Source organism: Astatotilapia calliptera, chromosome 18, assembly GCF_964374335.1.
Source record: "Astatotilapia calliptera chromosome 18, fAstCal68.1, whole genome shotgun sequence".
Taxonomy (NCBI): Eukaryota; Metazoa; Chordata; class Actinopteri; order Cichliformes; family Cichlidae; genus Astatotilapia; species Astatotilapia calliptera.
Window position 1 is genome coordinate 10,910,781 of NC_137439.1, and position 12,743 is coordinate 10,923,523.

Genomic DNA, 12,743 nt, shown 5'->3' on the forward strand with positions numbered 1-12,743 from the left:
ATGTCCTCCTTTGAAATAAGACTCCACAATAATGGTCCAGTTTATTTGTTACAACTTTAATGAACATGGCAACATTTCAAAACCAAAAACAAGTTAAATTCAAGAAACAAACCAATAGATTATACACAGCACATGAAACCTTGATTACCTCTAAGGCATGCTCCTTGTTTAGTCTTCTACACCCCTCGAACTCTGTGTTGAAACACTGAGTGTCTCACGTGTACACAGCCCCAACAAACAGTGAGTGACCTTATTTTTACTACAGAAGTGTTTTAAACTGATAAACCCCAAAGTTCCTGTCCTCATCCAACTTTCTAAAGCACATTCCTGTCTGCTGAAAGTTACTCATGAAGGCATTCACAGCGATTAAAAACAACTTTCAGACAACTCTAAACAAACTATGGCATCATGGTTAAAAAGAGACAAGTCAAACCGGGCAGCAAAAACAAATCTAACCAACACTTTTTGCAATCAAAGAATTTAAATTTCATTGGGTTGCTGTTTTTTTTGGGTTTTTTACCTTATCACTGGAGCTCTTGAACGGTCTACGTTCAGCAGCAGGATAGACTCAAAGGATTCCTCCTTTTGTGTGTAGGGGGGGGGGACAAACTACGACACGGGCCTGATTCTACGACCTAAGCCTGCAGCATCCTCCAACACTGTGAGCGAGAAGTGAAGGCGTTTCAATAGCAGATTTGCACTGCACTTGAGGGCAGATTCACACCACGACAGGAAAAAAATTATTAAAAATCATGTATTGAACCGTTTCGTTTCTTTGACCTAGCAGTTTAGCATGCAGTTTTACACCAGTGTCAATCTAAAGCATCGACATACAGTCACTTTCAGACTTACCAGGGTGCAAATATAGAGGCTATTATCATATTAAGCAGATTCGACATTACCTCCTATGCAACAACCTTTTCACTTGTCAAAACTTCACATCATGCAGTTCATTCATGGGAAAAAAATGGGCTGTGAATTTCCTGGACATTTTCTTTTTGTTTAATGACACAGGTAAGCATTTGTTTGCATGTATGTCACTGGACAAAAACACTGGTTTTCCTTAGGTTTCGCTTACCTGTGTTATTGCAGCAGAACCTAAGGTGCAAGGTCTGGGATGACACTGCAAAGATCAGATATATATGTATGTATATATTGCACTCTTTGCCGTCAGTGAACAATGCAGTCAAAGAGATCGTTTGGACTTTAACATTAACAGCCTTTCACAGCAGTGCTCATTCATAAAAAAAAAAATCATCATCAATACTGAGCTAATCAGCAGCACTTCCACTACTAGCATTCCACATGCTTATTATAAAGGACATATTAGAGAGAGATTATCAGCAGAAACCTAAGCATGCTACGCTGGAGTTATGCAGGAGATTTCTAAGCAAATATATTGCAATGAATGGCATTTTGTTTTTAAAAAGACATCAACTACACAATGGCAAGTTGGCAAATATTCAGAACGCAAAAAAACCCCAACATGGACATCCTTAAACAGTTCCTACCAGCAGTGTAACAGACCTCAGTTCAGAAATCCAACTACCTACACAAACAATCTACAGGAGCTGAGTAAAGAGAATCTCAGAAACATGTGGTACAAGAATCATCACATTCTGAAGCGCTAAGCCTCTCCTGAGAACATTTCATACTTACCCAAAGACAAAGGAGGGGGGGGGGGAGGGGAAAGGGCAATATTTGAGAAAAAATAAAAAAATACTACATCGTTGGCAGTTTATAAAGCGTTCTTTCTCAAAGTCAAATCACAGGTTTTTTGTACTTACATTACAGGAGGGCTCAACTGATGGATGCCGACTGCTTAACCACCCCAGACCCTACAACATCTACCACTTTTTGTTGCATCGTTTTATACTTTTAAAAACATTCTTTTCAAAAAAAGACAAGTGTAAACATGTGAGTTCACAATTGGGCAAGACAAATGTTTCAATGCATTTTTTCTCTCCCTCTCTCCTTTTCAAAACAATTTTACCTCACTGTCCTGGAAAAAGAACAGCACAAAAGGTAGATGGATATATAACACTAAAAATATGCATCATTTCTTAGAACCGCATGTTGAGAAGGATACTTGGCTTACCGCTTTTCTAAACTTGCCTGTGGAGGAGGAAGTGACTATCAAGGGAGGCAGCAAAAAATAAAAAATATATATATATACAGTGCAAACTACACCTCAACAATATCAGCAACCAATGCAAAAAGTGAGAAGGAATGCCACAGCAACGCAGGTAATGCATGAGATCACGACACACAGATACCGTCGGCTTTCTCGTGACAAACATTTTTTCTACTTGCTAGAAATAATATGAAATATATATAAATAACAAGTCTGAACCACCCGGCATCACTGCACGCAAGTAATGTGACTACGAGTCTTATAGACAGTTGGAGAGAGACAGGACAGCACAATTTGGTTTTGGACAATCAGTTCAAACTACAACGCCCACCCCACCTATCCCCCCCCCCTGCTCAGCGGCCTCACGGTAAAACAAAAACAATCATACAGAAATACATCTCCACCCCAACTTACCAACACAGGAGGTTTCAGTTTGTTTTATTGCAAAAAAACACAACAGGCAAGAGCAATTTTTAAAACTGAGATGATTTTACATGGTAATGTCTACAGTTTAATAAACATGACTTCTAACCACATTTAATGTAGATACAGGGCTGGAATGACCATATGTATAATTACCTCACTAAAAACAAAGCATTTACAAGAAAAAAAGAATAACAAAATGGAAAAAAAAAAAAAAGAGAGAGAAAAATCAAAGAGGACGTGTTCGCCGGGTAATCTGCCATCTATGTGAAACACTTTCAAACCAAGGAAATTTAAGATCTTCATCAAGGCGTCTGCATCCAAACATTTAACAAAGGATTTTGTTTCGACAATGTAGCATTTACTTTATGTCCACTTCACATTACTGGCCCTGTGCAGAAGAAATACATAGAAGATACATTGCATGTTAACAGCAGAAACAGTGGACTCAGCTTCCCAAAATAAAAAGCTAAAAAGCCTGTGTAGGAAGGAAGGTGGTTTTGGTTAAGTGTGTGAGGCTGCTGCGGTCACCGGAGCCCTGTGAAAACCTGAGGAGTGAAGCGGGTTACGGTGCAAAACGACTGAGTGTACGTGAATGTGGACAGCGCATTATTATCGGGGCGGGTGTACCTGGGGAGCTTGTGGCGCCGCGCCCATCGGCTGTGGGTTGGCCGTGCCGTAATAAGCAGCCTGCTGCCGGTAGTACTCCGCCCAGGCCGCGCTGTAGTCCGGCTGGCCTCCAGGTTGAGAGGCAGCCGCTGCCGCTGTGGCCTGAGGGGCCGCTTGACCTCCAGGGGATAAAAATAATAGAGAAAAAAATAAGTTTGTACAGCCAAGAAGCTCAAGGTCAAGTCTGAAGTTTTCTCACTGCACCTAAGAGACACCATGATAAAATTCATGAATGCTTTTTATAGAACTAAAATATAAGGAACAGAAAGCCAAATATGCTTCTCTGGGTTAGTTACACAAGCCAACAAGGCAGCTATTCAACTAGGGAGGCTCCTGGTGACTCATCTGCTAGACACTCAAAGAAAATAATTTTATTTAAAAAAAAAATAAAAATAATGAGTCTTTAATATAAATTAAAAAAAAAAAAAAAAAATCAGGCCAGTTTAACATGTTTGAAGTCATTAGTTACATTCCACAGGAATCAAATTAACTTGTACGTGTCACTGAGCGTGGCACTTTGCATTTAATGGTTATGTGGTCAGTTCATGTGGGATTTGAACATTAAATCGACCTCATAAGTGTCAAGTCAACACCCTGCCGAAAGATATCTACTCGTTTGGCTGTGAATGCCCTGTTCACTACCATGGATTCCTCCTCTGCGTTTACTTTTTTTTTTTTACCAGTTTTGGAAATTAAATCAGTGAGAGAATAACAAATATACGGAATAATAATAATAATAATAATAATGAGGAGAAGAAGGAGAAGAATAATAATATAAAAGTAAAGAAGTAGAAGTATATAAAGCAGACCAGCCAGACAAGAGCACGACAAAGGATATTAACAACCATTAGACATAACACAGCTTTCCCAACATACATTCAGCTACTATTAAATAAATTGTAAAAGTAGAACAAAAAAAAATTCAGGCCACAGTAAATGCTTCCAATCTTGTCAGATTCGATTTATAAGAAGGGGAACGAACCCGCCACTGAGGTCTCTTGGTGGCGGGTCAGAAACCTTCTTCCTTTCTATTGGGCGGCTGCGAGAACAGCAACTCTACTAGCAAGAGGGCTGCTTGTGGAGGCAACCACCCTTTAACATCAAACACACTCATACTTAGAGCTGGAGGAGCGATGAGATGTTATTTAACTAGACAAAAGCCTAACCTATGCTGTGTTAGGAGTAGTACGCTTGTTTTCCTCCATGCTAGCATCCAAAACCACAATAAAGGGTTATTACACCAGGCTTTAGTTTCTTATACTACTATACTATATACACTAAAGCATGCTGATCTTGGTCTTACTCTCGTTGAATGAATGTAAAGTCTATGATGCAGCATGTGCAAGTAAACATTTATAACTCATCCAGCTGAAGAAACAGAAGGTGGAAATGGGGAGGAAACAAACCAGTCACATTGTTCTACAGATGTGCATGTCGGGTGGCAGTGAGAGTTACAGCGTAGGGTTTCAGACATATCTGCGGCGCGTTTTAGCACAAAACCCTGCTCGAGCACTCACCTTGTTTCTTATAATACTCCTCCCAGGCTTTCGTGTAGTCCTGAGGTTGCTGACTCTGTTGACCTGCAGAGTGAAAAGGAAGAAACACGTTAGAGCATTCAAGCATCAAATCGAACCACAAAACATAAACAATGACCCTACATTGCTTATATGCACAACCCCACAAGTCAAACACTCATCATTTAACTCCACAAAACACACACACTCAATAACAGTAAAACATTCATAGCACATGGAAGACTGTGCCATCAGTGTGGATAAAGCCCTGACTTAGTCTAGAAAATAATCTACTCTGAGCTGATAAAGGTGGATCTGTGTCCACAGCAGTCCTGCAGATAGTCAAAGTGTCCCAGTCTAAACAGCACAGCCGTCAAAAGTCAAACAAAGTGGAGGCACACTTGAAAACGCTCCACGGCAGGTTAGTAATGCTCACAAATACCCAGACCTGAAAAAGAAGCTGACTAAATGGCCGAGGGCTGTTTAGACTGTCTTGTGTTAAGAGGTGTACACTGAAACTACGTTCATATACCCATTTTCTTGTAATATTCCTCCCAGGCCTTGGTGTAATCTGCCTGTCCACTCTGACCTGCAGCCTGTGGGTCACCTGTTAAAGAAAACGGTACTTGTAATTAGTCAATCATTCTCAGCAGTTTGTCCTCCACCTGCCTGGGTTGGGCTGTCAGCCTAGGGGTGGTGGAGGAAAACTACCCTGTTCCTGGGGTATTTAAAAAAATGTTAAAAAGCTGCTCTGCAAAAGCAAAGTCATTTAAAAGTTGAAACCAAACCAATTTGTGTTTGTTAGTAACACAAATGAGACATGAGCACAGCACACTATCAGGTAAGTCTACTGAACTACACTGAGCTTGTCTGAACACTTTCCGTTTCTTCTGCTCCTCTGCTTTGCTTTAAGTGAAAAAACACTCCGGTTACCTTGGCCGTTGGCTTGACTGGTGCCGGGCGCTCCGCTGGTCGGGGTCATGGGAGCCTGCGGCTGCTGGCCGTATTGAGCGTAGTACGCTGCCCACGCTGCTGCGTTGGCATCCGCTGCTGCTTTATCTGCACGCAAGAAACAAGCTGGTAACCACACAACAGCCAGGACTCATTCTGGCAGCAGCAATGTTGTGCCTTACTGAAGACGTGCAAAGGCTAATGCTAGCCAACTGTAATAAGACACCATGTATCGTCAAATCTGCTGATGTAATCAATACTTGTGTTTTAGCACATAAATCTCAAATGCTATAATATTTTGAAAGCAAATATTTTCAAGAAAAAAAAACAAGAGTGTCAATAAAAGAGCATTTACTTCTGTAATTACTTTTTGTGCCTACAGGGGGCACTGCTTCTCCCCAGAGTGCAAATTCATAGTTAAAAAACAAAGCACCGAGCTCCTTGGCCCTGAAACTTCACCCTTTAGCGCTTTCCAACATTTATCCTGTTTGTTCCATTGTTTTTCATTTTGTTTCTGTTGGGTCGCTGTATTTTATGACTAACAGATATACTTTCTAACCTCTGAGTATGATTTCAAATATTAAAATATGGCAAAGGGCTTTTCACATCAAATGCCCCCATTAGCAAATACTCACTTGGATCAGGCTGGCCCTGCTGCCAGTGTGGGTAGCCGTTGCCCCATCCCTGAGGCTGATATGGAGCAGGAGGACCACTGAAGGAAGAAAATAAGTAACCATCATCTCTCAGTCAGCCATGTTCAGATATTCTTACTATCAAAGAGGAGGCAACTGTACTTACTGTGGTCCGGGTGGGCCCTGATTGTATGGTCCAGGATTGTATGGACCCATGGGAGCACCAGGGGGTCCAGGTGGTCCTGGAGGACCATGTGGACCTGGTCCTCCATGTGGGCCAGGAGGGCCATGTGGGCCACCCATGGGAGTGACAGGTCCCTGATCAGAGAAATGGTGCGGTCAGTATAAGAGGGGTAAATAAAAAATAAATACCGGAGTCTTCACATGGAGGCTAATTATAAAAACAGTTAACTCACCCCAATTTTCTCCTCCACTAGTTGCCGGGCGTAGTCGATCTGCTGAGGAGACCCTCTGACTGTAAACATCTTAATGTTGGGGTCAGCGTTGGGCGGAGGATTCCTCTGGAGCTCGATTCTGGCTCCCGACTGCTGGCTGATGCCCTTGATTGTCTCACCACCTGGAAGAGAAACATGGTCAGAGTTTACAGGGAGAAAAATATTTTAACCGTTTTGGTTGACCCTTTCGTCTCTCTGATCTCTCTACCTTCACCGTGTCACTCTCTATTGTGTGTTCAGGTCTCAGATTATAGGGTTGGGGTTATCCATCAGCTTGTCAGCGTGGTGCATGAGTTTTCATCACAGACCATACACATTTTAAACCATTATTTACTCCATAAGGTGATTACTAAGAGTGCACTACACTCCTAAAGTTTGTTTTAATAACTGAGCTCGAGCCCCACTGCTGTTGAGGAGCGACTTACCTTTCCCAATGATCAGACCAGTCTTCATGGTCGGGACCGTAAAGGTAAACTCTTGGAGGCCACCAGGGGGGCCCATGTTCCAGTTGCCCTGACCGCGACCGCGTCCCCTGCCACCTCCATGCCCTGGAGGTCCTCCCGCCTGGACGCTCCGCAACAGGTCGGAAATGATTTCTGCCGCGTGCTGAGCCTGGTCAGGGGGACCCATGATCTGCGCTATCCTGTCTGGTGTGGTGCCATCATCTGGAGAGAGGAAGGAGGGCGATTTGAGACAACTGAATCACAATTTCAGCTTTGATTTCTATTACTGCTGTCACATTAAACAAATATATACTTTTCTAGTATTTCCTCTAATTATGCCTCTAACCAGCGATGCACTGTGCATGTGTTCAGGTCTCAGATCATAGGGTTGGGGTTATACATCAGCTTATCAGCGTGGTGCATGAGTTTTCATCACAGACCATTTTAAACTGCTTGATTTGCTTCATGAATGTCATGTTAGATGCTCACCTGGTTTGAACTGAATCCTGACGCCTGTGTCATTCTGAATTTTCTTGATCATTTCTCCATTTCTCCCGATAACAATTCCTACTGCAAAACGTGGGACAGGAACCTGAACAATAAGAGGACAGAAAAGCAAAATTAACACGATCCAAAAACCCTGGTCAACAACGTGATGAATTAAACAAATGACAAGTACTGACATCTAAGCTGTCTCCTCCAATCCTTGAACCGTACTCGCTCCTCTGCTCCCTGAAGCCCTGATCTCTAATCAGCTCCATCACCATCTCTTTGGCTTGCTGGGGAGACAAAGTACATATTATTACAGTACAGTCTCCATGTGGAAGACTTGGAATTTAAAAAAAAAAAAGTTTTATGACATCAAAATCCCAGCTGAAGTCTCACCTGAACTTTAAAAGGTTCTCCTGAAATGCGTAGTGGTTTGTCTGCGCCTGTGTTTTGGGGCCCATCTTGGATCATGACCATTTTCACTCCAGCTCGTTCCTGCAAATGAGAAAATAAAACAAAAGGTGAGTCAGTAGCAATCACATCTAATTATCTCTATATTTTTTTTGTCTCACTTTGACTTGAGGCTCACCTGAAGGCTTTTGATGGTTTCTCCTCCCTTGCCAATGACAAGTCCGGCTTTAGAAGCAGGTACCATAATCTCCTGAACAGTCATTCCTGGGCCGTCGTTGTGGTGGAACGCTGGGGCCGGACGCCCCTTCTCAACGATTTCTGTTAGTAGCCTCTTTGCCGTCCTTAAGGGAGAAAAAAAATTACCATTTTGTTTAGTAACGGATAGTAGGGCTGCTCGATTACAGCAAAAATTATAATGGCAACTTTTGGACTTTGGTCAAAAATACATTGCTGCCCACACCAGCTTCCACGGGAATTCTGCATATGAAACAGGGGTGACACTTACTGGATTGATTCTGGTAATCCTGTTAATGTCACCGACCGATCTGGCATCCCTCCGCTGTCTACAAGAGAGAAGACACTGTAAACACAAAACCCTCCAAAAACAGTTGGTATGCTCCGACTTCTCAGCACTGGCAGCAAATCCAAACCTACCAGGGGCAATCTGTATTTTGCACCCAGACTCCTGCTGGAGACGTGATATTTGTTCACCTCCTCTTCCAATAACTAGAACAGGCAATGACAAAAAACAAGTATAAATATCAAATTCTAAGAGCACAGAAGTTATGCTTTTTGGGGGGGGGGTTTTGTTTTGTTTTTTTAAAACAAACACTTACTGAAGCCAACCATGCCATCTGGGACCTTGAATTCTTCTGATGTTGACCTTAGGATAACGGGAGATTAATCAACATAAACTTTATAATACAATGAAGCCAAGCACAGTATGTGAACATGTTTAAATTGATAATGCCCGTTTACCTTGGGGGACCAGCCATTCCTCCAATACCTGAAAAGGCTGCAAGAAGACGACCAATTAGCCAAAAGAAGACTTAATAAAATAAAATACAATTTTGAAGAACCAAATTTCACATTCTTGCACATATTTGGCCTTTTTAAAGTAGTAAATACAACTGCACCTTCAGTTCACTTACCATCATTTGTAGCCACTTTCTTTGTCTCTGGTTGGTCTGTGAAAAAAATGACATAACCAGTGTAAGTACCTCTCATTATTCCCATGCCACATCACATTATTAGCTCCCCCCCCAATCAAAGAAAAAACAAACTGATTTTACACATCTAAAATTCATTTGTCAACACTACGTGGAATTTAAACAGTTCAGACAGCTGGATTAGACGCTCATCTGCCAGCTTCCTGCATGCATACTTGGCTTGATATCCTATCTGAAGATGTTTAGTCCTACTCAACGCTGATGCTAAATCCTCAGTTTTGTTTAACATAATTCAACAATACTCTGCAACACAGAGCTATACTGTAATGTTCTATCTGCCAGATTATTCAAGCAGCCAGAGTCCTTGCACTTATTAACTCAGTAATGAAGTCAATTCATTGGCTCCAAATTAGAAATAAATCACCATTGAAGTCCCTGTATTTGTTCAGCTCTCAAAGGTTTGTTAACCCCAGTTCTGACTTGATCAGTGCCTATAACCCGATTATACCTCAATTATACCTCTCAAGCAGGATGTCAGATTTTTCAGAAGAATACCCCCAAATTGTTTTTCCAACTCAGAAATCCTGAGATGTCCCGCTAATCCCGATTTAACAATCTTAGATGAGGGTAGAGAACATAAGCAACAGAAAAGCTGTAAAAGTCTGTAAATCATCATTGTGGATTTGTGACTCGCTAAATAAGACATGCTGAGATCAGTGACCAGCGTCTATACAGGAACATGCTGCAACTCACTTTTTAAGTGAGGAAGAAAAACCCAAAACAAAAGTAGAACAAGAACTGTGCTGCACTGCTAGTAATGCGTTAATAGCTCTGTCTTGCTGAGGAACAAAACAAATCCTGTTTTTCAGCCTTCGCTAGTGGAACGCGCTAAACTCAGGAGTGTCACTCCCAGCGCCAAGATCTGAGGCAAATACAAAGCAGCATTAAATCCAAGTGTCCTGAAGGTGCTTTCAGTTGCACATAAATCATACTTCCGTGCCAGAGCTACAACGTAATTATTGGAACTCCATTTTAACCCTACGCCCCAACCTTCTACATACAACAACTACACGTCAGGTCGGCGCATACCCCAACAACTTGAATGCTGAGGAAGTTAAGAGTTAATAACTGTGTGTGTGTTAACTGGTCTTATTTCTTTGTGAAGTACAGTTTGTTTGTTTTTTATTTTATATTAAGTTTCCAAACCCAGAGAAAGTAAATAAACCCAGATTAAGCATTATAATGTAATTAAAACCATGATTTTTCCCCCCAATCTTTTCCAGACTTTATAATCAGTACATGTGTGAACCAAGCAAACTGGAAACTGTCATGCTTTCATTTTGGACCACATTAACCACCAAAAAACATCTACTTAACCTGTTTATAGGCTAGTAAAGCTAATTACACCCACTCACGCCTTAACCAATATTTGCCTCCAGTCTGGTCCACTCAATCAAAAAAAAAATAAAAAAAAATGATTTGACACATGAAAATATTTACAAGACATTAGAAGATAAGGTAAAACCATCACCCTAAACACATGCCATGTGCAACATACTGCTGCTTTTTAACTGGTTAGTAATAATGTACAGTGTTAGATCTAAAGGTGAAAATTCACACTGAGAGGAAAAAACGATTAAAAAAAACAAAATAACTGGGTTATGGACGTTAAAACAGAATAAATGCATTTCAGCAGCTGCTAAAAAATGAAACACAAAGGCAGGCATTAACTAGAAAGACTTGCATTGAGATCGATTTGAGCCACTGACCGATATTCAGGTTAGGCATGGGAAAATACCCACCAGCGTCCTCCAGGGGCCTTTTCTGGCCCCCGTAGCCGAACTCGTTTGTCGGGGGTGCCGCAACTCCGTCCCCGCCAATCTTTGCTGCGATCTGAAAGCAAAAAATGAAGCAACAAGAGAACACGTGAACTCCCGAGATCATGTATTTGTTGTTCGTGTCTCTTAAGGTGCGTTTGGAGAGGAGAGGCGTGCTGCATGCGGCCTACTGTCCTAGCCGGAAGTCCAACAAAGGGGAGCTTCAGGTTTCACTTTAGCAAATCGGTTAATTTTGCTACAACACAAAAACACCAGCTTGCATTTAACTTATACAATTATTATCTTATTTTTTAACCACTCTAAGCTGCGATCTGTTGTGTTTTCCCGTCTGTTTTCGTTTTCAGAGTAACGCAACGTTAGCTTAGCTCAGCTACCTTCAGAGCACAACGACAGAAAGCGCCGAAAACTCGCAATTCGTTCCCGGCCTGCGGGATATTTTTAGCCCGAGTGATTCCGTAGTCGTCTTCTCACCTGTCGTGCTCGTTGCAGAGCGTCTTTAAAAGCGTCGTTCATGCCGCCACCGGCGTTTGAGGACGGGGGAGCCACGTTGCTGTAGTCTGCCATATCTGCCTGCTGCTGCTCTTCTCCTCCTCGGCGCGATAAGATGGCGGCTCGGTCTCACAAACGGGAGGTGGTGGGAGACACGAGAAACTCGCGGGCCAGTGTTTGCTCTCGCGATAACGGCCTCACGTGTGTCACCAGAGGAGATTTGGAGCAGGAATCAGTATCAGACGACCTTTGAAATGTACTGCTGTAGAAATACTTCTTTTGAAATTTTACTTGAGTAAAAGTGCAAAAAATATGAACATAAAAGCGAAAAAATTAAACATTCTTATCGTGTTCAACAGCATGTTTCAGAAGATCACTTTTAACACTGGTTTGTAATAACTGATAGATAATTGGGGCTGATTTTAAGCTTCAGTTTTTAAAAAAAGCAAACTGATTATATTTATTTTCATTAATTTCACTTTGTAATTAGTTACTACATTCATTGTAGTGAAGAAAAAAAACAATATTCCCCTGAAAGGTAGTATTATTTGCTTCTATTCCACCACATATACGTGATAAATAAATAAATGTAAACTTCTGGGTTAAATATGCTATTTTATAAAGAGTTTCCGCATTTTACAGGGATACAAATCTAATTTTACACGTGCAATAGACCTGCTGCAGCTCATCATTTGTGTTTGACTGTGTGCAAAGGTTGCAGCGAGGGGATGTCAAATTATGCTTTGCAGGAGAATCAGCCCACCAGACGGCCCATTTTGTGTAACAATTATAGTCTTCTTTCGACTACTCCCTTTAGGGGTTGCTCTCCTATCCACCCCCAGTATCCTCCTCTGTTACACCAACCCTCTCTATGTCCTCCTCCTCCGCATTCACAAATCTTCTGTGTGGTCTTCCTCTTTTTCTCTTGTCTGGCAGCTCCACATTCAAAGTCCTTTGTCCAGTATATTCCCTATCCCTCCTCTGCACATGTCCAAACCATCTCAGTTTTGCCTCCCTAACTTTGTCAGAGTCCAACAATTGCACTTAAATCAGTAATAACTTTATAATAATATTTCTTTAGTAACATGCAGTGCTGTCTTTTGTTTATGAAGACAAGTTGCTTGAA

At 41.7% G+C, this 12,743-nt stretch overlaps 1 protein-coding gene across 4 annotated transcripts; it reads right to left on the reverse strand.

The window, feature by feature from the left end:
* Positions 1–35: 35 nt before the first annotated feature.
* fubp1 (far upstream element (FUSE) binding protein 1) lies at positions 36–11,762 on the reverse strand. 4 transcript variants are annotated; one of them, XM_080292267.1, is made up of 20 exons: positions 11,600–11,762; positions 11,093–11,183; positions 9,273–9,308; positions 9,100–9,136; positions 8,958–9,004; positions 8,776–8,847; positions 8,627–8,684; positions 8,300–8,462; positions 8,107–8,205; positions 7,905–8,000; positions 7,711–7,813; positions 7,204–7,443; positions 6,740–6,900; positions 6,490–6,641; positions 6,327–6,403; positions 5,674–5,799; positions 5,273–5,347; positions 4,744–4,806; positions 3,188–3,345; positions 36–2,948 (listed from the first exon to the last, which is right to left on the reverse strand). In XM_080292267.1, the coding sequence occupies exons 1-20, from the start codon at positions 11,690–11,692 to the stop codon at positions 2,940–2,942; spliced, it is 1,956 nt and encodes a 651-aa protein (XP_080148393.1). In that variant the 5' UTR covers positions 11,693–11,762; the 3' UTR covers positions 36–2,939. The 4 variants fall into 4 exon arrangements, with proteins under 4 accessions (XP_080148393.1, XP_080148392.1, XP_080148394.1 ...); XM_080292266.1 differs by having other exon boundaries at positions 11,060–11,183; XM_080292268.1 differs by lacking the exon at positions 5,273–5,347 and having other exon boundaries at positions 11,060–11,183.
* Between the last annotated feature and the right edge of the window lie 981 nt (positions 11,763–12,743).